The sequence below is a fragment of the Symphalangus syndactylus genome, chromosome 7, assembly GCF_028878055.3.
Source record: "Symphalangus syndactylus isolate Jambi chromosome 7, NHGRI_mSymSyn1-v2.1_pri, whole genome shotgun sequence".
Classification (NCBI taxonomy): domain Eukaryota; kingdom Metazoa; phylum Chordata; class Mammalia; order Primates; family Hylobatidae; genus Symphalangus; species Symphalangus syndactylus.
This window is the reverse complement of record NC_072429.2, coordinates 13,688,476-13,716,272: the sequence shown is the minus strand read 5'-3', so window position 1 is coordinate 13,716,272 and position 27,797 is coordinate 13,688,476. Positions and strand designations below refer to the sequence as shown.

The following is a 27,797-nucleotide window of genomic DNA, read 5'->3' as shown; positions in this document are numbered from 1 at the left end:
AGACAGACTTGGAAGGGATTCAGACCTCACTAGAGAAAGTATGGTTGAGCCCACCAGATAGCAAAGGAGTTTGTTGGTTTGGCCAGACCAGGGTTTGCCTGGAGTTTCTGGGCAAGCAGTTGGCCTCTTCTGGAGTACAGGCAGGGGGCGAGGTCATCGGGAGCATGGATGTAGTGGGAGTCCCTGTCCCCGTACGAGCAGGAGGCCTTCAAGGCCCGTATGCCGGGCAGGGGCTTTGCTTATAAACATGTGGTGAGGGTTCTGAAGTTATTGCCAGACCAAGGCTACAAGATCAAAGAGGTACCATGTTCTGGTCTTGAGCCACAGTAGGCTTCACCAGATGTTCTCACACCCACTCCACGACCTCCAGCCTACGCCTGAAATGTCCCTCCAGCTTCTTCTACTGAGAAAGCTTAACAGCGTGCTCACTTTACAGGAGAAATAAAGTAATTCACTTGTTTATCACAGAGCACACATTGAATTGCACTTCATTTGCCTAATGTTCAGAGCTGAAAGGCAATAAATTCGTGACTGAAACACACTCCAAATGTCTTTATCAGGGAGAGTCCTGTTCCTTTTTTTTTTGAGACAGAATCTTGCTCTGTCGCCAGGCTGGAGTGCAGTGGCTCAATCTCGGCTCACTGCAACGCTCCGCCTCCTGGGTTCAAGCGAGTTTCCTGCCTCAGCCTCTCTAGTAGCTGGGACTACAGGTGTGCGCCACACTGCCCAGCTAATTTTTGCTGTTTTAATAGAGATGGGGTTTCACCATGTTTGCCAGCATGGTCTCGATTTCCTGACCTCGTGATCTGCCCACCTCAGCCTCCCAAAGTGCTGGGATTACAGGCATGAGCCACCGTGCCCAGCCGAGTCCTGTTCCTTTTAAGAACTCAACTGGGCTGGACACGGTGGCTCACACCTGTAATCCCAGCACTTTGGGAGGCTGAGGTGGGCAGATCACGAGGTCAGGAGATTGAGACCATCCTGGCTAACATCGTGAAACCCCATCTCTACTAAAAATACAAAAAAATTAGCTGGGCGTGGTGGCGGGCGCCTGTAGTCCCAGCTACTCTGGAGGCAGAGGCAGGAGAATGGCGTGAACCCGGGAGGCGGAGCTTGCAGTGAGCAGAGATGGGGCCACTGCACTCCAGCCTGGGCGACAGAGCAAGACTCCGTCTAAAAAAAAAAAAAAAAACTCAACTGAGGGCTGGGTGGGTGACTCATGCGTGTAATCCTGGCACTTTGGGAGGCCAAGGCAGGCAGATCACTTGAGGCCAGGAGTTCGAGACCAGCCTGGGCAACATGGTGAAACCCCGTCTCTAATAAAAATAGAAAAATCAGCCAGGCATGGTGGCATGTACCTGTAATCCCAGCTACTCGGGAGGCTGAGGCAGAAGGATTGCTTGAACCAGGAAAGCAGAAGGTTACGGTGAGCCAAGATCGCACCACTGCACTCCAGCCTGGGCAACAGAGCAAGCCTGTCTCAAAAAATACAAATTAAAAAAAAAAAAAAAAAAAACTTGCCTGAAGCCATGCCCAGTGGTGGCACCTCATGCCTGCAATCTCAGCTACTCAGGAGACTGAGATGGGAGGATTGCTAAGGGCCAGGAGTTCAAGACCACCCTGGGCAGCATAGCAAGATTCTCATCTCAAAGATAAAAACAAAAATTTGCCTGAACAGGTGACATTCACTCAGGATAGCCACTTCCCTTTTTTTGAGACAGAGTCTCGTTCTATCACCCAGGTGGCTGGAGTGCAGTGGCACAATCTTGGCTCACTGCAACCTCTGCCTCCCGTGTTCAAGTGATTCTGGTGCCTCAGCCTCTGGAGTAGCTGGGATTACAGGCATGCACCACCACACCCGGCTAATTTTTATTTTTAGTAGAGACAGGGTTTTGCCATGTTGGCCAAGCTGGTCTCCAACTCCTGACCTCTGGTGATCAACCCACCTTGGCCTCCCAAAGTGCTGGGATTATAGGTGTGAGCCACTGCGCCCGGCCTCTTTTGTTTGTTTGTTTTTTTTTAGACGGAGTCTCGCTATGTTGTCCAGGCTGGAGTGCAGTGGCACAATCTCGGCTCACTGCAACCTCCGCCTCCCGGGTTCATGCCATTCTCCTGCCTCAGCCTCCCGAGTAGCTGGGACTACAGGCACCCACCACCACGCCTGGCTAATTTTTTTGTATTTTTAGTAGAGATGGGGTTTCACCGTGTTAGCCAGGATGGTCTCGATCTGACCTCGTGATCTGCCCGCCTTGGCCTCCCAAAGTGCTGGGATTACAGACGTGAGCCACCATGCCTGGCCTTTTTTTTTTTTTTTTTGAGACAGAGTCTTGCTGTATCACCCAGGCTGGAGTGCAGTGGCGCAATTTGGGCTCACTGCAACATCCGCCTCCTGCGTTCAAGCGATTCTCCTGCCTCAGCCTCCTAAGTAGCTGGGATTACAAGCACGTGCCACCACGCCTGGCCAATTTTTGTATTTTTAGTAGAGACGGGGTTTCACCATGTTGGTCAGGCTGGTCTCAAACTCCTGACCTCGTGATCTGCCTGCCTCGGCCTCCCAAAGTGCTGGAATTACAGGCGTAAGCCACCGTGCCCGTCCTGGATAGCCACTTTGTTAAAGCCAGCTGTATCAGATAATATAATCTAACCATGGAGTGACTATTCTGTCAGATTAACTGAGTTTTTACAGGGTGTGTATACTAAGTGGTGGGAACCTCGGGAGAATTGAAATCTGCCTGCTACAGAGTGGGTGGTCGCGGGAGAGGAGGTGGAGATGAGAATGACTCAGTGCTACGTGAGAAACTCCTTTGTGAAGTAAATAGGTTGTAGTTCATTCTGTGGCTTGAATACATTTTTAGCTGTCTTACAGAGAAAGAGAAGGAATAACCAGTGTTTATTGAACATCTATTTGTCAGCCACTGCATAGAGCACTTTACTTATATTATCTCTTTAAATTGTAATACCTTAAGGCAAGGATTATTATCAGCATTTTACAACAGGAGGCCGTGGGCTTGGGGTTGTAAGGACATTTGCCTGGATTCAGTTCACCGATATTTAGTGTTGCTGGAATTATAATCCAACTCTGTCTAATACCGAATCCCATGTTTTCTAGGAGCATCTAATAATGTTGCTCCTCTTGAAAGTGTTTTTATCATTCAGTTGAGATGAGAGGTCATTTTAGTGGCGCTAGGGCAAATCACTTGCCTGCATTTCTGCTGTCTCTTAATGAGCTCACCGACAGAGGTCACTGCTGTCATGGCCCTGGCTGGAGGGACAGTGGATCAGAAGAGAGGTCCTGGCCAGACTTCCCCATTCCAGCAGGGAAGCTGAGACTGCTCAATCTGTGTGTCACCAGGAAGTAACCTGTGCCTTTGTTCCCTGTTCTTATATCTGAATGTGGAACAGAAGAACAAAGCAGGGCTTGAGAGAACTGAGTATAGTGGCGAGGGCATAGTTTATGCTGGGAGAGTTCTAGTAACCAAGAGCTGAGCTCCTAAGAAGTGGCCAGGGAGCGTTTATAGTGTGAAGGCACCCATGCATATCTCTACGAAAACATACTCTACTACTCTCCTTGGCTTATTTCTCACAGCTCATGAGTCCCTTTGGGTTGGCCCCTCAGCCAGCTCCTTTTCGCATCCTCAGAGGTTGACATGGAACATGGCACTGCTAAATGATTGTGGAATAAATGAAGAATCCCTAGGCTGCCTGATTTATCTTTTTTTTTTTTTTTTTTTTTTTTGAGACAGGGTCTTTCTCTGTTGCCCAGGCTAGAGTGCAGTGGCATGATCATAGCTCACGGCAGCCTTGACCTCCAGGGCTCGAGTGATTCCCACCCCAGCTTCCGGAGTAGCTGGGACTATAGGCATGTGCCATCAAGCCTGGCTAATTGAAAAAAAAATTTTTTTTTATAGAGACGGGGGTCTCACCATATTGTTCAGGCTGGTCTTGAACTCATAGGCTCAAGCAATCCACCTGCCTCAGCCTCCCAAAGTGTTGGAATTACAGACATGAGCCACCGCACCTGGCCTGTTTCATCCTTAATAGCCTATAGAAACAGCCTGGTATAATGGGACTCAGGAGTCCTGGACTCCCCGCTTCCAGCTTCCCCCTTCACTAATTTGCTGTGGGGTATTAGTAAGTTCACTAGGACTTAATTGACTCATCTTTAAAATGCAGAACTTAGACTTGATCTCAGATCCATTCCAGCTCTGCAGTTCTCTGAAGACATTATTGCACTGTAGCTGCCTCAATTGTTTGAATAATCGCAGATTGGTTATTAAGGCTGGCCCTCAGGTTATGAAGACATGCGGTACAGTTTGGGCAAACATGAAAGGTACATTTAGTTCCTTTTCTTGTACACATGAAGTAATAGATTCATTGGAATATGATCTCTTCCTCCACCCACTTCCATCAATTCAGAGTGGATTTTTTTTTCCCCTTCCAGTTCTCTGCGTGTTTATCAGCTTTAAAGGGAAATTTTAAGTCAGGAGGTAGTCAGAGGGGCAGGCACAAAGCTCAGCGGGTTAGGGGGGTAAATTCCTCTGTGAAATTTCAAATAAACCAGACTAGACTGTTTCCCAGGTAATTTTTTTTTTTTTTTTTTTTTTTTTTTGAGTCTTGCTGTGTCACCCAGGCTGGAGTGCAGTGGCCCGATCTCGGCTCACTGCAACCTCTGCCTCCCAGGTTCAAGTGATTCTCCTGCCTCAGCCTCCCGAGTAGCTGGGACTACATCCATGTGCTACTGTGCCTGGCTAATTTTTATATTTTTAGTAGAGGTGGTGTTTCCCCATATTGGCCAGGCTGGTCTTGGACTCCTGACCTTAGGTGATCCGCCTGCCTTGGCCTCTGGAGTTTTCTTGAACTGTGGTTTCTTGTTTTTTTTTCTTAAGTGAGATGTGTGTGGTGTGTGTGTGTACACACATATGTGTATGCATGTGTACTTTGATAACCATATACAGAAGGGTGAAATTGGACCCTTTCTGTCACCATATATAAAAGTCAACTCAGGATGGATTAAAGATTTAAACAAGGTCGGGCACGGTGGCTCACACCTTTAATCCCAGCACTTTGGGAGGCTGAGGCGGGTGGATCACCTGAGGTCGGGAGTTCGAGACCAGCCTGACCAATACGGAGAAACCCCGTCTCTACTAAAAATACAAAAAATTAGCTGGGCATGGTGGTACATGCCTGTAATCCCAGCTACTCAAGAGACTGAGGCAGGAGAATCGCTTGAACCTGGGAGATGAAGGTTACGGTGAGCTGAGATCACGGTGAGCCATTTCACTCCACACTGGGCAACAAGAGTGGAACTCCATCTCAAAAAAAAAAAAAAAAGAAAAGATTTAAACATAAGACCTGAAATTATAAAACAACTAGAAGCAAACATAGGGACAACTCTTCAGAGCATTGGTCTAGACAAAAGTTTTATGACTAAGACCTCTAAAGCACAGGCAACAGGCTGGGTGCGGTGGCTCACACCTGTAATCCCAGCACTTTGGGAGGTTGAGGTGGGAGGATCAATTGAGCCCAGGAATTCGTGACCAGCTTAGGCAGCATAATGAGACCCTGTCTCTACAAAAAAATTTAAAAAATTAGCCAAGCCTGGTGGCACGTGCCTGTGGTCCAAGCTACTCAGGCGGCTGAGGTAGGAGAGTCGCTGAAGTCCAGGAGCCTGGGAGATCAAGGCTGCAATGAGCTGTGATTGCACCACTGCAGTCCAGCCTGGGCAACAGAGCAAGAAACTTGTCTTAAAAAAAAAAAAAAAAAAAAAAAGGTACAGACAACAAAAACTAAAATAGACAAATGGGACTATATTAAACTAAAAAGCACTGCACAGCAAAAGAAACAATCAACAGAATAAAGAGACAACTTATTGAATGGGAGAAAATATTTGCAAACTACCCATCTGACAGGGGACTAAGATCCAGAATATATAAGGACCTCAAACAACTTAACAGTAAAAAAACAAATAATCCCATTGAGAAATGGACAAAGGACATGACTAGATATTTCTCAAAAGAAGACATTACAAATGGCTAGCAGTGCTCAATATTATTAATCACCAGGGAAATGCAAATCAAAACTACAATGAGATATCATCTCACTCCAGTTAGAATGGCTATTACTAAAAAGCCAAAATATGGCCATGCATGGTGGCTCATGCCTATAATCCCAGCACTTTGGGAAGCCAAGGCAGGTGGATCATCTGAGGTTAGGAGTTTGAGACCAGCCTGGCCAACCATGGTCAACATGGTGGAACCCCATCTCCACTAAGAATTAAAAAATTAGCTGGGTGTGGTGGTAGGTGTCTAATCCCAGCTACTCCTGAAGCTGAGGTAGGAGAATCACTTGAACCCGGGAGGTGGAGGTTGCAGTAAGCCAAGATCATGCCACTGCACTCCAGCCTGGGCCATAAAGGGAGACTCCATCTTAAAAAAAAAGAAAAAAGCCAAAAAATAACAAATGTCAGCAAGGATGCAGAGAAAAGGGAACTTTTATACACTGTTAGTGGGAATGTAAATTAGTACAGCCAGTATAGAAAATGGTATGGAGATTTTTCTTTTTCTTTTTTTTTTTTTTTTTTTTTTGAGACAGAGTCTCGCTCTTTCGCCCAGGCCAGACTGCAGTGGCACTATCTCGGCTCACTGCAAGCTCTGCCTCCTGGGTTCATGCCATTCTCCTGCCTCAGCCTTCTGGAGTAGCTGGGACTACAGGCGCCTGCCACCGCGCCCGGCTAATTTTTTGTATTTTTAGTAGAGACGGGGTTTCACCATGTTAGCCAGGATGGTCTCGATCTCCTGACCTCGTGATCCGCCCGCCTTGGCCTCCCAAAGTGCTGGGATTACAGGCGTGAGCCACCGCGCCCAGCCTGGAGATTTTTCAAAAAACCAAAAATAGAACTACCATATGATCCAGCATTCCCGCTACTGGGTATTTATCCAGTGGTAGAGAAATCAGTATATATCAAAGGTATACCTGCACTCTCGCATGTTGATCGCAGTGCTATTCACAGTAGCAAAGACAGAGAATCAATCTAAGTGTCCATCAACAGATGAATGCATGCAGAAAATGTGTATATGTACACTACGGAATAGTATTCAGCCATAAAAAAAGAATGAAATCATGTCGTTTGCAGCATCATGGGAGGAACTAGAGGCCATTATCTTAAGTGAAATAAGCCAAGTGTGGAAAGACAAATATCGCATGTTCTCACTTATATGTGGGAGCTAAAAAATTTGATGTCAAAGACATGGAGAATAGAATGATAGATATGAGAGACTGGGAAGGAAGGAAAGTTGTGGGAATAAAGAGTAGCACCATGGGTACAAACATGTGGGGTTCCCATACAATGGGCACAAACATTAAACAGGAAATAAGTTCCTTCTATGTTTGATTGCAAAATAGAGTGACTATACTCAGCAACAGTACTTTGTGTATTTCATACTAACTGGAAGCGAGGACTTGAAATGATACCAACGTAGAGAAATGGTAAATAAGAAGAAAAAAATGTTTCTAAATACTGACCTGACCAAGAAAGGGGTCTTCATTCTTTCTTCTGGATATTCTTTAGTGAGGGCACCAAAGGCTTGTGTTGAACTTAATCAGTGTTCAATGGATGGATTCTCATTTTCTGAATTCTCAATTTAGATTTAGCTAAATTAATGCCTTCTGAAATGTTCTCAGTTAAAATATTCCAGAAGGTCACTTTTTAAAGTGGGAACAGTAATCTGATCTGATTCCTGGTCCAGGATCTACTACTACCTAATTAGCATTGTGACCATAGGCCAATCACTTATACTCTCTCTGCCTGTTTCCTAGTACAAGAATTAAATGAAAGGTTATATGTGAAATTGTGATATTGTGAAATATAAATTTAGTCTTTGTCCCCATTTCCTAGTATACAACTCCTAAAATCCGTAGAATCTCCAAAGTGACATGTTTCTTTGTATGCTAATGAGTCGACTGATGATTGGCAGCCCCTTGGTAGCTCCAGGATGGGATCTAATCACGAACCAAAGAAGGATTAGAGGGTTGGGACTTTCAGCCCCACAGCCCAACCATAGGGGAAGGGGGAGGGGCTGAACCTTAAACTGATCACCAATGGCCAGTGATGTAATCAATCATGCCTACACAATGAAGCTTCCATAAAAACCCAAAAGGATTGGGTTCTGAGAGGTTGGGGAAAGCTGGAAGCTATTCCTAGAGGCTGGTGTTCCCAGGAAGAGCATGGGTACTTTGTGCCCCTTTCCATAGCTCACCCTGTCCATCCCTTCATCAGTTTCTTGTGTAGTATCTTTTGTTAGTTTGTTTGTTTGAGACAGAGTCTCACTCTGTCACCGAGGCTAAAGTGCAGTGGTGCGACCTTGGCTCACTGCAGCCTCTGCCTCCCAGGTTCAAGTGATTCTCCTGCCTCACCCTCCCAAGTAGCTGGGACTACAGATGTGCACCACCATGCCCAGCTGATTTTTGTATTTTTAGTAGAGACGGGTTTCACCATGTTGGCCAGGCTGATCTCGAACTCCTGGGCTCAAGTGATCCACCCGCCTTGGCCTCCCAAAGTGTCAAGATTACAGGCGTGAGCCACCGTGTCCAGATTGTAATATCTTTTATAGTGAACCAGAAAACGTGTTTCCCTGAGCTCCGCGAGCTGCTCTAGCAGATTAATTGAACCTAAGAAAGGTTGGAGCCTCGCCGATTTATAGCCAGTTGGTCAGAAGCACAGGTAGAACAACCTGGGGCTTGCGATTGGCATCAGAAGTGAGGGGCAGTCTTGTGGATCCAAGCCCTCACCCTGTGAGATCTGATGCTGCCTCCAGGCAGATAGTGTCAAGATTGAATTGGAGGACACCCAGCTGGAGTCCCCTGCAGAATTGATTGTGTGCTTGTTGGTGGGGAGAAATCCCCACACATTTGGCTGTAGAAGTCTCTTCTGTGTTGATTATTGTGGTGTGAAAGCAGAGGAAAAGGAGTCAATGTTTTTTCCACTCAGAAATAGCATCAGTATATTTTAAAAGTTCCCTGAGTGATTATAATTTGCAGCTGGGGAGGAGAACCACTCCGCTACAACATCCTACAAAGTGCTGGGAAGTGGTGTTTTCATTCTGTGCTATATTATTGGTAACAAAAGGAGATAGAGGCTAGTTTAAATTCTAATGGATTTTTTTAATATTTCTAGGCATTGGCCAGTTGTCTCAGTCTCTTACGAAAGTGTTTTTTCAGGCAGCTTGTATTGCCTGCTGGGATTGGGGAAGTCCTCGGTTAGTTTGGAATTTTCCATGACTCTTAGCTCTGCACCATTAGCGTCAACTGCAGTCACAGAGCTTTTCAGTATGTCTGCCTGTGCTGTTCTCCTTTTTTTATAATGTCAGATGGATGATGTTGAACCTCGACTACAAGTCTTAGTATTGTGTTTGTGTTTAATACCCTAGTTCTAAGGATGGATCAGAGAATCTCATCTGAATGAACTTTTTGTTTATTAAGTGAGTCAGCTTGAACTATCTGTTTTGGCCTGGTTTCCTCAGGTGTCATGTTTCCTGTCACAAAATCACCTTTTGTTTCTGTGGGCACAAGCTTCTGATGTGGTGCTGGCTAATTCTCCAGCAATCTCTCCATTGGTGATCGGAATCAGCCTTTTTATCCTCTGATTGGAAAAGCTCTAAAAATGACAGTAAATGAAAGAAAAAAGGTCCACCCAGATAATGGCCTAATTGGGGCTTGGCTAGTTCCCTGCTTATAGGGAAATTTAAAGTCCTGAAAGTGTAAATAAAAGGAGACTGCTGTAGTGATATATCCATTTACCCTTAGAAAGTGATTCCTGGCCAGGCGCGGCGGCTCATGCCTGTAATCCCAGCACTTTGGGAGGCCGAGGTGGGCGGATCACCTGAGATCAGGAGTGCGAGACCAGCCTTGCCAACATGGTGAAACCCCATCTCTACTAAAAATACAAAAATTGGCCAGGCGCGGTGGCTCACGCTTGTAATCCCAGCACTTTGGGAGGCCCAGGCGGGTGGATCACGAGGTCAGGAGATCCAGACCACGGTGAAACCTCGTCTCTACTAAAAATACAAAAAAATTAGCCGGGCGTGGTGGCGGGCGCCTGTAGTCCCAGCTACTCGGAGAGGCTGAGGCAGGAGAATGGTGTGAACCCGGGAGGCGGAGCTTGCAGTGAGCCGAGATTGCGCCACTGCACTCCACCTGGGGGACAGAGCGAGACTCTGTCTCAAAAAAAAAAAAAAAAAAAAAATTAGCCAAGTGTGGTGGCAGGCGCCTGTAATCCCAACTACTCGGGCTGAGGCAGGAGAATCGCTTGAACCTGGGAGGCAGAGGTTGCAGTGAGCCGAGATCGTGCCATCGCACTCCAGCCTGGGTGACGAGAGCGAGACTTCGTCTTAAAAAAAAAAAAAAAAAAAAAAAAGCAATTCCCGGTCGGGTGCAGTGGTTCACGCCTAATCCCAGCACTTTGGGAGGCCAAGGTGGGCGGATCGCAAGGTCAGGAGTTCGAGACCAGCCCGGCCAACATAGTGAAACCCCATCTCTACTAAAGATACAAAAATTAGCTGGGCATGGTGGTGCGCGCCTGTAATCCCAGCTACTCGGGAGACTGAAGCAGGAGAATTGCTTGAACCCAGGAAGCGGAGGTTGTGGTGAGCTGAGATCGTGCCACTGCACTCCAGCCCGGACAACAGAGTGAGACTCCTTCTCAAAAAAAAAAGAAAAGAAAAGAAAGTGATTCCCTAGATCCCGGTGCACCATGCAGAAAGGATAGCAGTGTGTTACCAAATTTCACTCTCCCGGATTGGGAGTTGGAGGTTAGTTGGGCTTGTTTACCTTAACCCTGCCCTCCTCCCCACACCACTGCCCACCAATGAAAGAAGTTCAAATTCTTACACAGTTGACCTTTGAACAACGTGGAAGTTAGAGGTTCCGATCCCCTGCACAGTTGAAAATCCATTTATAACTTTTGAATCCCCCCAAATTTAACTACTAATAGCCTACTGTTGATCAGAAGCTTTACCAATAACATAGTCAATTAACACATAATTTGTATACATATTATATCCTGTGTTCCTATAATAAAGGAAGGTAGAGAAAAGAAAATGTTAAGAAAATCATAAGGAAGAGAAAATATGTTTACTATTTTTTAAGTGAAAGTGGATGAGCATAAAGGTCTTCATCCTTGTTGTCTTCACACTGAGTAGGCTGAGGAAGAGGAAGAAGAGGGTTTGGTCCTGCTGTCTCAGCTGTGGTAGAGGCAGAAGAGGTGGAGGAGGTGGAAAGGGAGGTGGATGCAGGACAGGCAAGCATATGAGCAGACCCAGGCATCCAAGTCGACCTGCATGTTTCAAACCCGTGTTCAATGGTCAACTGGATTTTGAGTAGGAACTAAAGGCAGTGTGTATTCTGGTTCATTCCCCTGTCTGTCTTCCTCCTTCCCTGACCACCCTGTCGAAATAATGCCCCCCCAAGCCATTCTCTATTCCTTCTCCCTGCTTGATTTCCTTCATAACAGTTATCACCTGACATTCTGTTATGTAAGCTCTGTGAGGATAGTGACATTTCATTTTTTGCCATTGTATTTCTGAGGCCTAGAACCTAGTAGGTGCTCATTAAATATTTCTTTAGTAAGTGAAGAATGGTTTGAATACCCAGACGTTTGCATATTTTTTTCTTTGCTTTTGTCTGAGCTAAGTGATTCTCAAACTTTATTTGGCATATGAATTACCATATCATATATAAGACCCTTTATACAGAACTTTGTGAGCAATATAAGAAAATTTTAAAGATAAATCTATGCTATTTTTCTTTTCTTTTTTTAGAGACAGGGTCTCGCTCTGTTGCCCAGGCTGGAGTGCAGTGATGTAACTATAGCACTGCAGCCTTGAACTCCCAGGCTCAAGGGATCCTCCCACCTCAGCCTCCCGGGTAGCTGTGACTACAAGTACAAGTCAGCAAACACGGTGAATTTTTAAAACTTTTTTGTAGAGACGGGTTCTCACTGTGTTGCCCAGACTGTTCATCAACTCCTGGCTTCGAGTGATCCTTATCCTCCCAAAGTGCAGGGATTATAGGCATGAGCCACCACATCCAACCTATTTTTCACTTTTAACTCTGAAGTAAGATGTGACACCATTGTACTTCCTTTGTAGTTAGTCTGTAATACAGAGGAATACCTCGTTATTTAGATTCTGAAGTAAACTGGGGAGAAGGTAAATGCCCATTCTGTTAAGTTCCACAGTAGGATGTGTTACATATTTTCGTGGTGATGGGGATTAGAAAAGGGGACCTTACATGTTATAGTCTAATTGGAAGGTGATAAGCTGCAATCAAACCTTGCCTGTACCAGTAAAAATGGGTGTGTCATATAGGTTGTGGGTCTTAACATTTGGAGAATGGATAAAATAAGACATATTTTCCCTGAGGTTGGGAGTTGTGATGATGATAAATTGAGATTAAGTGAAAACCCTTTGAAGCGAAGATATCATGAATTCAGGAAATCTTGGATACTTGGAAAGATAATCAGGTAATGAGAGAAAAGTCAGAGACTTACTGTGACGAAGCCCCACTGCTTTGTGATATGTCACAAGATGAAGGCAGACTACGTCCTGGGAAACATTTTGTTATCAGACATGCTGCCGTTAGCACAATGTATATGGAAGGTTTGGCGTGAATGCAGTAGATTTAAGTTTTGCTAGTGTACTTTTTCCATGCCAATTGAAAATGGTCATGTTCTAACATGATTTCACCACTTTGTTGTTGTTTCTCTCCCATCCTTCTTTTAGTTGGCTGATTGCAATTCTGGCCCAACTCAACCCTCTCTTTGGACCACAATTGAAAAATGAAACCATCTGGTATCTGAAGTATCATTGGCCTTAAGGAAGAAGCCATGCTCTACAGTGCTCAGTCTTTGAGGTGACTATGCTCTTGACCTTTCTTATCAGTATGGTCACGCAGTCAGGGTTTACCTTGACTTTTTCTCACATTTTATGGCCATTTTAACACATGGCAAGGGCAAGCTGCTGAATGCAAACACGATCTGAAGAGCAGAAATAAAATTGGAACTTAAGCCTTTCCTTACCTAAGTCTCAGTAAGATTCTTTTTAGATTCTGCTATCACCCTGCCTTTTTAAGTAAATACAGTTTAATTAACAAAATTAAGCTTGCATGCACTCTTGCAGAGGCAGATCAAAAAAGTAACTGTTTATACTTGGCATTGTGAGATCCAGCAACTTTAAAAAGTGGCTGGCAGATTTAAAATTGAGCAGGTTTCTTTCCAGCAGTAGTCAGCCATCCGGACAGAACCGTTCCTGTGATGGTGTTACACTGCTGGGAGAGGAATGTCTTGTCTTCATCCGGTTGCCTGCGCCACTGTTCTGGTGGCGTCTGGCACTGGTGCAAGACAGAGCTGTGCTTCCCCGAGAGTGTGCTAAGCATTCACTTTGGCTGCTTAGTTCTAGTCTGGGAGCAGACAGAGAAAACAAAATTAAGGTTTTTGAATGCTTTGGATGGAGAAAGGTGCCTGCGTTCGTTTGTTTTGTGTTGCTATAAAGGAATACATGAGACTGGGTAGTTTATATTTGGCTCACAGTTCTGCAGGCTGTATAAACATGACACCCGCATCTGTTTGGCTTCTGGTGAGGCCTCAGGAGGTTTTTACTCATGGCAGAAAGCAGAAGGGGAGCAGCCGTGTCATATGGCCAGAGAGGGAGCAAGAGAGAGAGAAGGAGGTGCCAGGCTCCTTTAAACAAGCAGCTCTTGTGTGCACTAACAACTACTTCACTCATTACTATGGGGAAGTGTATTAGTCCATTTTCACGACGCCGATAAAGACATACACAAGACTGGGTAATTTATAAAGAAAGAGAGGTTTAATGGACTCACAGTTCCTCGTGGCTGGGGAGGCCTCACAATAATGGCAGAGGATGAAAGGCAGTTCTTACATGGTAGCAGCAAGAGAGAATCAGAACCAATCAAAAGGGGTCTCCCCTTATAAAACCATCAGATCTCATGAGACTTATTCACTACCACGAGAACAGTATGGGGGAACCACCCCCCATGATTCAGTTATCTCCCACCAAGTCCCTCCCACAACAATGGAAGCTACAATTCAAGATGAGATTTGGGTAGGGACACAGCCAAACCATATCGGGAGGGTACCAGGCCATTCATGAGGAATCCACCCCCATGATCCAACCACCTCCCACCAGGCCCCACCTCCATCATTGGGGATCACATTTCAACATGAGATTTGGAGGGGACATATAATCCAAACCTTATCAGTGCCTTTTGAAAATCAGTCTTCGGTCGAGTGCGGTGGCTCACGCCTGTAATCCCAGCACTTTGGGAGGCTGAGGCGAGTGGATCACGAGGTCACGAGATCGAGACCACAGTGAAACCCGTCTCTACTAAAAATACAAAAAATTAGCTGGGCGCAGTGGCGGGCGCATGTAGTCCCAGCTACTCAGGAGGCTGAGGCAGTAGAATGGCGTGAACCCAGGAGGCAGAGCTTGCAGTGAGCCGAGACCGTGCCACTGCACTCCAGCCTGGGCGACAGAGCAAGACTCCATCTCAAAAAAAGGAAAATCAGTCTTAAGGTTGCAGCTTCTGTTTGTCCTGAGGGTCAGAGAGGTTAGTAGTGGTATAGTGGAAAGATTTATTCACTGGCCAAGAGTCAGGAAACCTCTTATTTAATCTGTTCATTGTTTTCATTATTTTGTTAAATGAAAGTTAGCTTTAAATGCCTTGACTAGATTTAGGTTCAACTTTCTTGGCTCTTTAGGTGTTACTGTAAACTGTGTATTGCCTCCCATCTGGAGAAACAGGATGTCTGGCTCTCCTATTTTTGGTAAGGCTGATGTGATCACTGGGTTCAGGTAATGACAGCCTGGTTCCTTCATTTGTAAAGTTCTTTTTATCAAGTGATTTTATCCATTGATGATCATAGCCTGAATTAATCATTTTAGTTGAAATGGCAAATGGTGATTTGCTGCTGCTGCTGGCTTTTTTTTTTTTTTTTTTTTTTAATTGAGACAAAATCTCACTCTTGTCACCTAGGCTGGAGTACAGTCCATAATCACGGCTAACTACAGCCTTGACCTCCCGGGATTAAGCGATCCTCCTGCCCCAGCCTCCTGAGTATTTGGAATTACAGTCATGAGCCACCATGCCCTAACTTTTTTGTTTTTGAAACAGAGTCTCTGTCATCCAGCTGGAGTGCAGTGGCACCATCATGGCTCACTGCAGCCTCACACTCTTGGCTCAAGTGATCCTCCTGCCTCAGCCTCCTGAGTAGCTGGGACTACAGGCACACACTACCGTGCCTGGCTAATTTTTTAATTTTTCATAGAGACAAGGTCTCACTATGTGATCTATGTTTTGGCTAATTTTTAAAATTTTATTTATTTTTTATATAGAGAGAGGGTCTCTTTCTATGGCCCAGGCTGGAGTGCAGTGGTGTGATCATAGCTCACTGCTGCCTTGAATTCCTGGGCTCCGGAGATCGACCTGCCTCAGCCTCCCTAACAGCTGCAGGCACGCAGCATCACATGTGACTTTTTTTTTTTTTTTTTTTTTATGTGGAAACGATGTCTCACCATCTTGCCTAAGTTGGTCTCAAACTCCTGGGCTCAAGTGATCCTCCCACTTTGGCCTTCCAGAGTGTTGGGATTATGGCCATCAGCCACCATGCCTGGCCACAAATGATGATTTTTCCAGTTCTATTTTTATTTATTTATTTATTTTGAGACAGAGTCTTGCTCTATCACCCAGTCTAGAGTGCAGTGGCACGATCTCAACTCACTGCAACCTCTGCCTCCTGAATTCAAGTGATTCTCCTGCCTCAGCCTCCCAAGTAGCTAGGACTACAGGTATGTGCTACCACACCTGGCTAATTTTTGGTTACTTTTAGTAGAGATGGGTTTTCACCGTGTTGGCCAGGCTGGTCTCAAACTCCTGACCTCAGGTGATCCACTCACCTAGGCCTCCCAAAATGCTGGGATTACAGGCGTGAGCCACCATGCCTGTCCGATTTTTCAATTGTATTATTACCTCTGCATTTGATGAGCTGAAATGCTTCTATAAAGATAACTTTCCTGCTAGGCACAGTGGCTCATGCCTGTAATCCCAATACTCTGGGATGCTGAGGCAGGCAGATCACTTGAGCCCAGGAGTTCGAGACCAGCTTGGGCAATATTGTGAAACCTTGTCTCTACAAAAAATACAAAAATTAGCCAGGCAAGGTGGTGCACACCTGTAGTTCCAGCTATTCAGGAGGTTGAGGTGGGAGGAGCACTTGAGCCTGGGAGATGGAGGTTGTAGTGAGCCGAGATCACACCACTGCACTCCAGCCTAGGTGACGAAGCAAGACTCTGTCTCAAAAAAACAAAAAAAAAACTTCCTCATCAACAGGATGATCTAATAGACTTGAAATACAGATCATGGGGCCAGGCGTGGTGGCTCACGCCTCTAATCCCAGCACTTTGGGAGGCCAAGGTGGGCGGGTCATGAGGTCAGGAGATCGAGACCATCATGGCTAACACGGTGAAACCCCTTCTCTGCTAACAATAGAAAAAGAATTAGCCAGGCATGGTGGCAGGTGCGTGTAGTCCCAGCTACTCGGGAAGCTGAGGTAGGAGAATGGCATGAACCCAGGAGGTGGAGCTTGCAGTGAGCCAAGATCACGCCACTGCATTCCAGCCTGGGCGACAGAGCGAGACTCCATCTCAAAAAAAAAAAAAAAAAAAAGAAACACAGATCACACAAAAATACGGGAAAAGCAGAATACAGGTTTAATTCTTTTAATTTTCATAGTAAGATGTTGGTGGCCAAGTTCCAGGGTATTCAATGAGATTTTTTTTTATTTTAAATAATTACATTTTTTACCCTTTATATGGTTGTGTTTTTTTGTTTTTGTGGTGTTGTTGTTGTTGTTGTTGTTGTCTAGGAGATCCTGTTTAGGATGGCTTCTATGTACTTCTGGTGTTCGTTTTTGGTAGTTTCCTTACTTTCTGGCAACATCAAGATGTCTAGGCCCCTCTTGTATATTTTCTGTCCGAGACTTAGATTTAGCTGTTCCTTGAATTGGTTTCTGAATTCCCCACTAAAAGGATGTCTGGTTTACTAGTCAGTTCTCAGGCCCATTTGACCCTGGTTCTGTTCAGTGGAAATGGCATTTAAGAATCACGATATGAGTGCTAGGTGCGTTTGTTGTTGCCTGGGATAATTAAGCATAATTGCTTCTAAGCCTTTTCAGTGGAAAGAACCAGGAAGTATGTATTTTTCAGAAGAAAAAAATCATAAGTTTACATTAGTATTTTCTCTTCAAATATAACATTACAGAGTTTTTATTTCTTTGTTTTTTATTTTTCTTTTTTTTGAGACGGAGTCTCGCTCTGATGCCAGGCTGGAGTGCGGTGGCGTGATCTCGGCTCACTGCAACCTCTGCCTCCTGGGTTCAAGCGATTCTCCTGCGTCAGCCTCCCGAGTAGCTGGGATTACAGGTGTGCGCCACCACGCCTGGCTAATTTTTGTATTTTTAGTGGAGACAGGGTTTCACCATGTTGGTCAGGCTGGTCTCGAACTCTTGACCTCGTGATCCACCCACCTCGGCCTCCCAAAGTGCTAGGATTACAGGTGTGAGCCACTGTGCCTGGCCTTCTTTCTTTCTTTCTTTTTTTTTTTTTTTAAAGACAGAGTCCTCCTCTGTTGCCAAGGCTGGAGTGCAGTGGCAGTATCTTGGCTCACTGAAACCTCCATCTCCTGGGTTCAGGTAATTCTGCCTAAGCCTCCTGAGTAGCTGGGACTACAGGCACACGCCACCACGCCCAGCTAATTTTTGTGTTTTTAGTAGAGATGGGTTTCGCCATGTTGGCCAGGCTGGTCTTGATCTCCTGACCTCAAGTGATCTGCCTGTCTCGGCCTACCAAAGTGCTTGGATTACAGGTATGAGCCACCATGCCTGGCCTGAAAATCCCTGTTCCTTAATAACAGTAACTTTTATTATTCTACAATGTATATAAAATACTTTTTTTTTTTTTTTTTTGGAGACAGGGTCTCTGTCACCCAGGCTGGAGTGCGTCACCACAACCTCTGCCTCCTGGGCTCAAGTGATCCTCCTACCTCAGCCTTCTGAGTATCTGGGACTGTAGACACGTGACACCACGCCTGGCTAATTTTTTGTATTTTTGGTAGAGACAGGGTTTCACCATGTTGCCCAGGCTGGTCTCAAACTCCTGAGCTCAAGCGATCCAACTGCCTTGGCCTCCCAAAGTGCTGGGATTACAGGTGTGGGCCTCCATGCCCGGCAAAATACTTTGAAGATAACACCAGTATAACTAATAGATATGAGTTCATCAAGTGCTGTTTTCTGAGGTCACTTAAAATAACAGCTGGTACAGTGGTATGTGCCTGTAATCCCAGCTGCTTGGTGAGGTGAGGCAGAAGGATCTCTTGAGCCCAGAGTCTGAGACATGCCTCGGCAATATATCAAGACCTCATCTCAAATAATAATAATTTTTTTTTTTTTTTTTTGAGACAGGGTCTCACTGTTGGTCAGGTTAGAGTGCAGTGGTGTGATGTTAGCTCACTGCAACCTCCGCCTCCTGGCTCAAGCAATCCTCCCACCTCAGCATCCTGAGTAGCTAGGACTGCAGGTGTGTGCCACCATGCCTTGCAAATTTTTAAATTTTGTATGGAGACTGTGTTTCACTGTGTTGCCCAGGCTGGTCTGAAACTCCTGGTCTCAAGTGATCCACTCGCTTTGGCCTCCCAAAGTGATGGGATTACAGGTGTGAGCCACTATGTCCGGCCTGTAATTATTATTATTTCCCCTGGGAGTTTCGTCACCAGTTTGATATACAATTAGACTAAGTTGTTTGTGTTCAATTTATTGTATTTTCTTGTTTTATTTGCTGCTGTTTTTTGAATATATAAAACATCTCCAAAGTCAAATTATGAACAAGATATATTCAGAGAAACCTATCCTTTCACTGTTTCATATTTTGCAAAGATTAAGCAAATGCATATATTCATTCATATGTATATACACACATACACACTGCTGTTATAGAAAAGATAATCAGCTACATATACTGTTCTGTACCTTGTTTTATTCACTGAACAATATATGCTAGAGATTGCTGCATACTGGTGTATAGAGATGTTTCTCATCTCTTTATAGCCATTGATAATCCTTTTGGGTTATTTCTAGTCTTTTGCTATTACTGATAAAGCCACAGTGCCATCCTATGCATATGCCATTTTCTGTTTTTGCTGATGATCTTTAATGTAGCCTCCTTGAAAATGCAATCTCTGGTTTAAAGATATATGTGATTTTTCTAGATACTGTTGCATTGTCTTCCATAGAGATTATACTGTTTTGCATTCCCATCAACAGTATATGAGTGGCCGGGCGTGGTGGTTCATGCCTGTAATCCCAGCACTTTGGGAGGCTGAGGCGGGCGGATCACCAGGTCAGGAAATCGAGACCATCCTGGCTAACACAGTGAAACCCCATCACTACTAAAAAAAATACAAAAACATTAGCTGGGCGTGGTGGCAGACGCCTGCAGTCCCAGCTACTTGGGAGGCTGAGGCAGGAGAATGGCATGAACCTGGGAGGCGGAGCTTGCAGTGAGCCAAGATTGCACCACTGCGCTCCAGCGTGGGTGACACAGCGAGACTCCATCTCAAAAAAAAAAAAAATAGCCGGGCGCGGTGGCTCACGCCTGTAATTCCAGCACTCTGGGAGGCCGAGGCGGGTGGATCACAAGGTCAGGAGATCGAGACCATCCTGGCTAACACGGTGAAACCCTGTCTCTACTAAAAAAAAAATACAAAAAATGAGCCTGACATGGTGGCAGCTGCCTGTAGTCCCAGTTACTCCGGAGGCTGAGGCAGGAGAATGGCGTGAACCCGGGAGGCAGAGCTTGCAATGAGCCGAGATCGCGCCACTGCATTCAAGCCTGGGTGACAGAAAGAGACTCTGTCTCAAAAAAAAAAAAAAAAAGAAAAGAAAAAGTATGAGTTTCTGTTTTGCCACAACCTGAATTTTGCCAATTTAATTTCCCCTTAAATATATATATTTTAGGCCAGGCGCGGTGGCTCACGCTTGTAATCCCAGCACTTTGGGAGGCCGAGGCAGGCGGATCACGAGGTCAGGAGATTGAGACCACGGTGAAACCCCGTCTCTACTAAAAATACAAAAAAATTAGCCGGGCGTGGTGGCGGGTGCCTGTAGTCCCAGCTACTCGGAGAGGCTGAGGCAGGAGAATGGCGTGAACCCGGGAGGCGGAGCTTGCAGTGAGCCAAGATTGTGCCACTGCACTCCAGCCTGGGCGACAGAGCGAGACTCCGTCTCAAAAAAAAAAAAAAAATATATATATATATATATATATTTTATATATCTGTTTATACATACGTGTGGGTTTTGTTTTTGTTTTTGTTTTAATAGACGAGGGTCTCACTCTGTTACCTAACCTGGTCTCAAACTCCTGGCCTCAAGCGATCCTCCCACCTTGGCTTCCCAAAGTGCTGGGATTACAGGCATGAGCCAGTGTGCCTGGCAATAATACCAATTTTTTTTAACCTGCCTTTTTCATCAAGTTCTGTTTTCTACTCTTTATTTCAACTGTAGTGAGTGTTAGGTAAGGCTGTTGATTGGGGTTTAAAGCTGAGAACTTCAGGCCTCAGTTGGATCTAGTTCCAGCATTGTTTTTCACTTAACTTCTCTGAGTTTCATTTCCTTCCATGATAATGAGAGAATTGGGCCCTTTGACACTAAATAACACTGGGTGGGTGGATCTGAAGACATTTTATCTGCTTATTCTTTTCACTGTCATGTCTCTGTCAACCTGATTGACAGATTCCTCATGTTTTCACTCTGGTCCACAGCACACACTCGGGCTGCTTGAAACCCCTTATACTAAAGATGGTTCTTTTAAAAGCAAAATGCCAGGGAAGTAGGAGGGCAAGCCAGGCAATCCCTAATTATGAACATCATGTCATGCCTATTCTGCATTTAACAGAATTACAGTGGTATCGTAACCTAAGACTTTGGAGTTAACACATCAAGAGATCTAATCTCTGCCTAGCATTAGAACAGACAGACTTAAGACAGGATGACTTCACTTTTTGGATGGTAAAGTCAAAGGATTGAGCTTTGTTTAACCTTTCGAATTTTGAACTTTTACCTAATGGTGAGATGATAAAGGAGTTTAGAAAGTAGATTTGGGTCTGACCTCACCTGATAAGGAAAAATGTTTGGTTTAGTACATGATTTCTTTTAAGAGGCCAGATTTGGAAAGTAGGTGTAAGCCAGACATGGTATTCAACAGAGAAAAATGAGGACCAGTTATGAAAGCTTTAGAATAATTTTATATAGATGAAATGGAATCAATCCAAAGAACACACTGTTAAATACATAGCTGATCTTTTGCTGCTGTAATCAATGTAATTGTCATGATTTTCTTTCCCGAATTGAAGAACCGAACCACAGCCTGATGAGAGGCTGAGTTACAGCACGTTATGTTTATTGGCTGCAAATAAACGTGTCCAGTACTCCTAAGAGCAGTGCTCACTCCATCCCTGGCTTTTCCAGCCTTGTCTGCTTCCCTTAGATTCCTGAATGTGACTTCCTAAGATGTATGTGGGACTCTAACGTCAAGGTTGCTGTTTTTGTTGATGTTCACTTTCCTATAGCCTCGTGGGGTGTGCTGCTACCATGGAATCTCCTTGGAGGAGTAGCTTCGGCTTCAGACCCAGTGTCCTGGAAGTTACTTGGTTTAGCACAGCATTGTTACCTGGTAGATGATCTGATATGGTTGACCACAGTCTGAAGGCATAGAAATGCTATCTATTTTATTATAAAGTCTGGGCCAGGAAAGAAATAGAGGATATGATAATTAGGCCTCTGCCCTGTGGGAGCTATTTTTCTACACATTCCAAAAATACTTGAGTGCTTGTGAGGTGTATAGTACTGAAGTAGGGGACGACTGGCCTCCAAAGGGGTTTGTGATCTGTTGGGATGTTGAATTAAGCCATACTTGGGAGAAGTTCAACAGTGCAAGGTGTTGTGTGGTTAAAAAGTAAATCTTTTACTCTGAGTACTCTGGCTGGGTATTCTGCTGCCATTTCAGACTCAGCCATGTCTCCATTTCAGTTCCCAATATCATAGTTTTCCTTGTCAGGGTCAGAACCTGTCACGTCACTTTTTTCTCCTCTTCCTCAAATCCATTTGCTCTCATTATATCTCTTGTGTCCGCCCTTCCTTTCCATTCCTCCTTCAGGCACCCTGATTTCTGCCCCAACTTACTACAGCTCTGAATTATGGCAGGGGCTCCTCATCTGGTCTCCCTGGCTCTACCGTCATCTATCTACAGAACACCACCCTGTTTATCTTCCTGAAATAGATCAGCTTGCCTCAGAAACTGTCAGTAGTTCTGTGTGGCCTGCAGCAGGGTTTTTTGTTTTGTTTTGTTTTGTTTTTCTGTTTTGTTTAACCTAAGGTCTCTGATTGTAGAGAGTGCATGCCCCTTGAAATGCGATATAAAATGTTGTAAGCACACAACTTTTGCCAGGGCCACCAACAGTCCCATGAGCCACAACAGATAAGAACGGCTAACCTGCAGGTCATGTCCAGCTCTGACTTGACTGTCAAGGCCTTCCCTCCCCAGTCTGCCTTCCTTCTCACTACCTCCCCCTCCAGGCCCTCGTGGTGTGGGCCCTTGTTCTTGACCTCATTAGCTTTACTTGGTTTTTCCTGACTCTCACTACCCTACTACATTCGTTAATTTAGAAAACAACTTAGTAAATACACTCTCCTGTGAAAATTCCTTCTGCTTTCTTGCCTCAGTTCACCCATTCTCTCTTAATTATTTCTGATGCTTTCTCTTTCAGTGCCCAGCTGGCAAATCCTAGCACTTCCTTCCTTGGCTACTTTGTTTCAAAGTGATTTCTTTTCTTTCTAAACATATTTAGCTCTCCAGTTTTTGCCATTCATTTGGTACATTGCCTTGAATTGTTAAATACATGCTTAACTCCTTGTATTTAATCTCCTACAATATATAGCCTTACATATCGTAGTAAAGAAGGAATTATTTTGCAAATTTATCTAAAATTTTTAAAAAGATAAAAATTAAGCCTAATATATCATTAAAGAAGTATATTAACTTACTTTTCCCCGAACAGATTTCTTGGTTCTAGACTTAATATTTTTATGTTATCTTCATTGTCAGTTTTTTTTTTTTTCTTTTTTGAGACAGGGTCTCACTCTGTTGCCCAGGCTGGAGTACAGTGGCATGATCTTGGCTTACTGCAAACTCCGCCTCCCGGGATCAAGTGATTCTCATGCCTCAGCCTCCTGAGTAGTTGGGACTACAGGAATGTGCCACCATACCCGGCTAATTTTTGTATTTTTAGTAGAGACGGGGTTTCACCATGTTTGCCAGGCTGGTCTTGAACTCCTGATCTCAGGTGATCCGCCCTGCCTCCCAGAGTGCTGAGATTACAGGTGTGAACCACTGCACCTGGCCCATTGGCAGGTTTTTGTTTGTTTGTTTGTTTGTTTGAGATGGAATCTCGCCCTGTCACCCAGGCTGGAGTGCAGTGGTGCAATCTTGGCTCATTGCAACATTGACCTCCCAGGTTCAAGTGATTCTCCTGCCTCAGCCGCCCGTATAGCTGGGACTACAGGCATGCACCACCACGCCTGGCTAATTTTTGTGTTCATTTATTTATTTATTTGAGATGGAGTCTTGCTGTGTCGCCCAGACTGGAGTGCAGTGGTGCGATCTCCGCTCACTGCAATCTCTGCCTCCCGGGTTCACGCCATTCTCCTGCCTCAGGCTCCCAAGTAGCTGGGACTACAGGTGCCCACCACCACGCCTGGCTAATTTTTTGTATTTTTAGTAGAGATGGGGTTTCACTGTGTTAGCCAGGATGGTCTCGATCTCCTGACCTCATGATCCGCCCGCCTCGGCTTCCCAAAGTGCTGGGATTACAGGCGTGAGCCACTGTGCCCGGCCTAATTTTTGTGGTTTTTTTTTTTTTTTTTTTTTTTTAGGAGAGATGGGGTACATCATGTTGGCCAGGCTGTTCTCGAACTCCTGACCTCAAGTGATCCACCCACCACGGCCTCCCAAAGTACTGGGATTACAGGCATGAGCCACCGCATCTGACCCTTTGTCAGTTTTATCTGATAGTAACCTTATGACTCTTTTTTTTTTTTTGAGACGGAGTCTCAGTCTGTCGCTCAAGCTGGAGTGCAGTGGCGCAATCTTGGCTCACTGCAAGCTCCGCCTCCCAGGTTCACGCCATTCTCCTGCCTCAATCTCCTGAGTAGCTGGGACTACAGGCACCCGCCACTATGCCCGGCTAATTTTTTGTATTTTTAGTACAGATGGGATTTCACTGTGTTAGCCAGGATGGTCTCGATCTCCTGACCTCGTGATCCACCCGCCTCTGCCTCCCAAAGTGTTGGGATTACAGGTGTGAGCCACTGCGCCCGGCCATGACTCCTTTATTTTGCAAAATGAGAACATGGACTCTTTGATTAAGTTCTTCAGCCCCACCCCCAATCAGCTATTTCTTATCAAAGATGATAAGAATACAGGCTTCCTGGCCAGGCAAGGTGGCTCACGCCTATAATCCCAGCACTTTGGGAGGCCAAGGTGCGTGAATCACAAGGTCAGGAGATCGAGACCACCCTGGCTAACACAATGAAACCCCGTCTCTACTAAAAAATACAAAAAATTAGCCAGCCACAGTGGTGGGTGCCTGTAGTCTCAGCTACTCGGGAGGCGGAGCTTGCAGTGAGTAGAGATCGCGCCACTGCACTCCAGCCTGGGTGAGAGAACGAGACTCTGCCTCAGAAGTAAAAAATGCTTCCTTAATTTACTCCAAAATCAGCCGGGCACAGTGGCTCACACCTGTAATTCCAGCACTTTGGGAGGCTGAGGTGGGAAGATTGCTCAAGCCCAGAATTTCGAGACCAGCCTGGGTAACATGGTGAAACCCCATCTCAACAACAACAAAAAATACAAAAATTAGCCAGGTGTGGTGGCACACGCCTGTAGTCCCAGCTACTTGGGAGGCTGAAATGGAAGGAACTTGAGCCCAGGAGGTGGTGGTTGCAGTGAGCCGTGATGGTGCCACTGCATTTACTCCAGCCTGGGTGACAGAGCAAGACCCTGTCTCAAGAATAAATAAATAAATAAAAATAAAAATTTATTCCAAAATCAAACCACATGCCTTTGCCATGTAACATAATGCACATTTACTTTTATTTTATTTTATGTATGTATGTATGTATTTATTTATTTATTTATTTTGAGACAGAGTCTTGCTCTGTCACCCAGGCTGGAGTGCAATGGTGTGACCTCAGCTCACTGCAACCTCCGTCTCCTGGGTTCAAGCCATTCTCCTTGCCTTAGCCTCCCAGGTAGCTGAGACTACAGGCATGCACCACCACGCCCGGCTAATTTTTTTGTATTTTTAGTAGAGATGGGGTTTTACCATGCTGGCCAGGCTGATCTCGAACTCCTGACCTCAAGTGATCCGCCTGCCTCGGCCTCCCAAAGTGCTGGGATTACAGACGTGAGCCACTGTGCCCGGCCTACATTTATTTTAAACTGATATCATTGATCTTGAGTGAAAACTATCCCCCATTTGTATAGGTTTTTCAAAAGTGAAGGCTTATTTTTCCCTTTTTTGATTGTTTCTTTGTCACAAAATGCCTGTACTATGAAGAAGTCTAATCAGTGTGCTCCTCATGGAAAATTAACAGACAAACCATATATATTCACTACTTCAGTATTCTCAGATAAAATTTATTTTATTGGCTGGGTGTGAAGGCTCATGCCTGTAATCCCAGAACTTTGGGAAGCCAAGGCAAGAGGAAACCTGAGCCCAGGAGTTGGAGACCAGCCTGGGCAATATAGCAAGACCCCATTTCTATGAAAAATTTAAAAATTAGCCAGGCATGATGGCGTGGGCCTATAGTCCCAGCTACTTGGGATGCTGAGGCAGGAAGATTGCTCGAGTCCAGAAGGTCGAGGCTGCAGTGAGCTGTGTTTGTGGCCACTACACTCCAGGGTGGGTGAGAGAGCGAGACTGTCTGAAAAAAATATTATTTATTGATTAGAGACAGGGTCAGGCTCTGTCACCTAGGCTGGGGTGCAGAATGGCATCATCATAGCTCACTGTAACCTCAAATGCCTGGGCTCTAGTGATCCTCCCCCCTCAGCCTCTGGAGTAGCTGGGACTACTAGTGTGTGTCATCATGCTGTAGAGAGTCTCGCTATGTTGCCCAGGCTGGCCTCAGGCGATCTTCCCGCCTTGGCGTCCCAAAGTGCTGGGATTACAGGTGTGAGCCACCACGCCTGGCCTAAATTTGTAATCTGCCTGGTACTGATACTTGTACAAAGAGGCTGTTCTGCTGGCCTAAGGAAGAGAACAGAAAATTATCCCTAGATTAAGTGAAAGATATTATGAGGCTTTCACACTACTACAAGAAACACGTAGCTCTGGTCATTACCACTCCTTGGCCTGATGCTGTTTTCCTAGTATATTGTAAATATAGTCTGTTTAGAGCATGATGGCTCATGCCTGTAATCCCAGCACTTTGGGAGGCGAGGGTGGGCAGAACGCTCGAGCCCAGGAGTTAGAGTCCAACCTGGGCAGCATGATGAAACCCTGTCTCTACAAAAAAATATAAAAATTAGCCGAATGTGTTGACGTGCACCTGTAGTTCCAGCTACTTGGGAGGTTGAGATGGGAGGATCATTTGGGCTCAGGAGATTGAGGCTGCAGTGAGCCGAGATCACACCACTGCACTCCAGGCTGGATGGCAGAGCAAGACCCTGTGTCCAAAAAAAACCAAAACCAAACAAAAAAAAGATGGTGTTGAATTTAAGCTGCTAGAAAAAGAAAAGTGTCATTTGTCACCTACACTCGAGATAGCCAGAACGGGGAGCAAGCTAGAGGGCAGCTATAGAGGGAAGGGAAAAATACAGACTCTTGAAACTGCGGTGAATTCATTAGATTCCAGCACCATCAATCTCAGTCAGATTCATTCTTCCTGCTTTCTGTAACATAGAGTGTTACTTGTGCTCCTCATTTCAGCAGTGTCGTTGGTTACTGGAACTTTTGCCACAGCCCTGCAGAACCTGGCCAAACTTGCACCAAATTGATTATCCTGTGTTTCATATTTTGTTGAGCATCTATGCATTTTAAAGTGTTGGCCTGGTTAACTTTCTTGATGTTAACTTTTTGCCTTCCTGAGGAATGTATGAGGACTGGTTTTGTTTTGCAGGTCGCGAGAAGAGAATGCCTTCTAGATGCAAAATCACCTCCAAACCAGACCACCTTTCTTGACTTGCCTGTTTTGGCCATCAGCTGCCTTAAATGTTAACAGCACATTTGAATGCCTTATTCTACAATGCAGTGTGTTTTCCTTTGCCTTTTTTGAAAACTTCGGTGAATTACGTGCCTACATAACCTGAACTGTGCTGACTCCACAAAACGATTATGTACTCTTCTGAGATAGAAGATGCTGTTCTTCTGAGAGATACGTTACTCTCTCCTTGGAATCTGTGGATTTGAAGATGGCTTCTGCCTTCTCACGTGGGAATCAGTGAAGTGTTTAGAAACTGCTGCAAGACAAACAAGACTCTAGTGAGGTGGTCAGTAGGAGAGCATGTTCAGAGGGAAGAGCCATCTCAACAGAATCGCACCAAACTATACTTTCAGGATGAATTTCTTATTTCTGCCATCTTTTGGAATAAATATTTTTCTCCTTTCTATGGAAA

General features: G+C 45.1%; 1 protein-coding gene and 1 non-coding gene across 2 annotated transcripts in view; both read left to right on the top strand.

Moving 5' to 3' along the window:
- Window positions 1-27,797, top strand: part of ATP6V0E1 (ATPase H+ transporting V0 subunit e1) — a 52,868-nt gene extending 25,071 nt beyond the window's left edge. The window contains exons 3-4 of the mRNA XM_055285232.2: window positions 12,777-12,906; window positions 27,302-27,797. Of these exons, the coding sequence (XP_055141207.1) occupies window positions 12,777-12,870 (94 nt within the window). The 3' untranslated portion in view covers window positions 12,871-12,906; window positions 27,302-27,797. The remainder of the gene's footprint in view (window positions 1-12,776; window positions 12,907-27,301) is intronic.
- LOC129487065 (small nucleolar RNA SNORA74) lies at window positions 13,267-13,467 on the top strand. Its single transcript, XR_008659192.1, has one exon. It is a non-coding gene; the product is annotated as a small nucleolar RNA SNORA74 (small nucleolar RNA).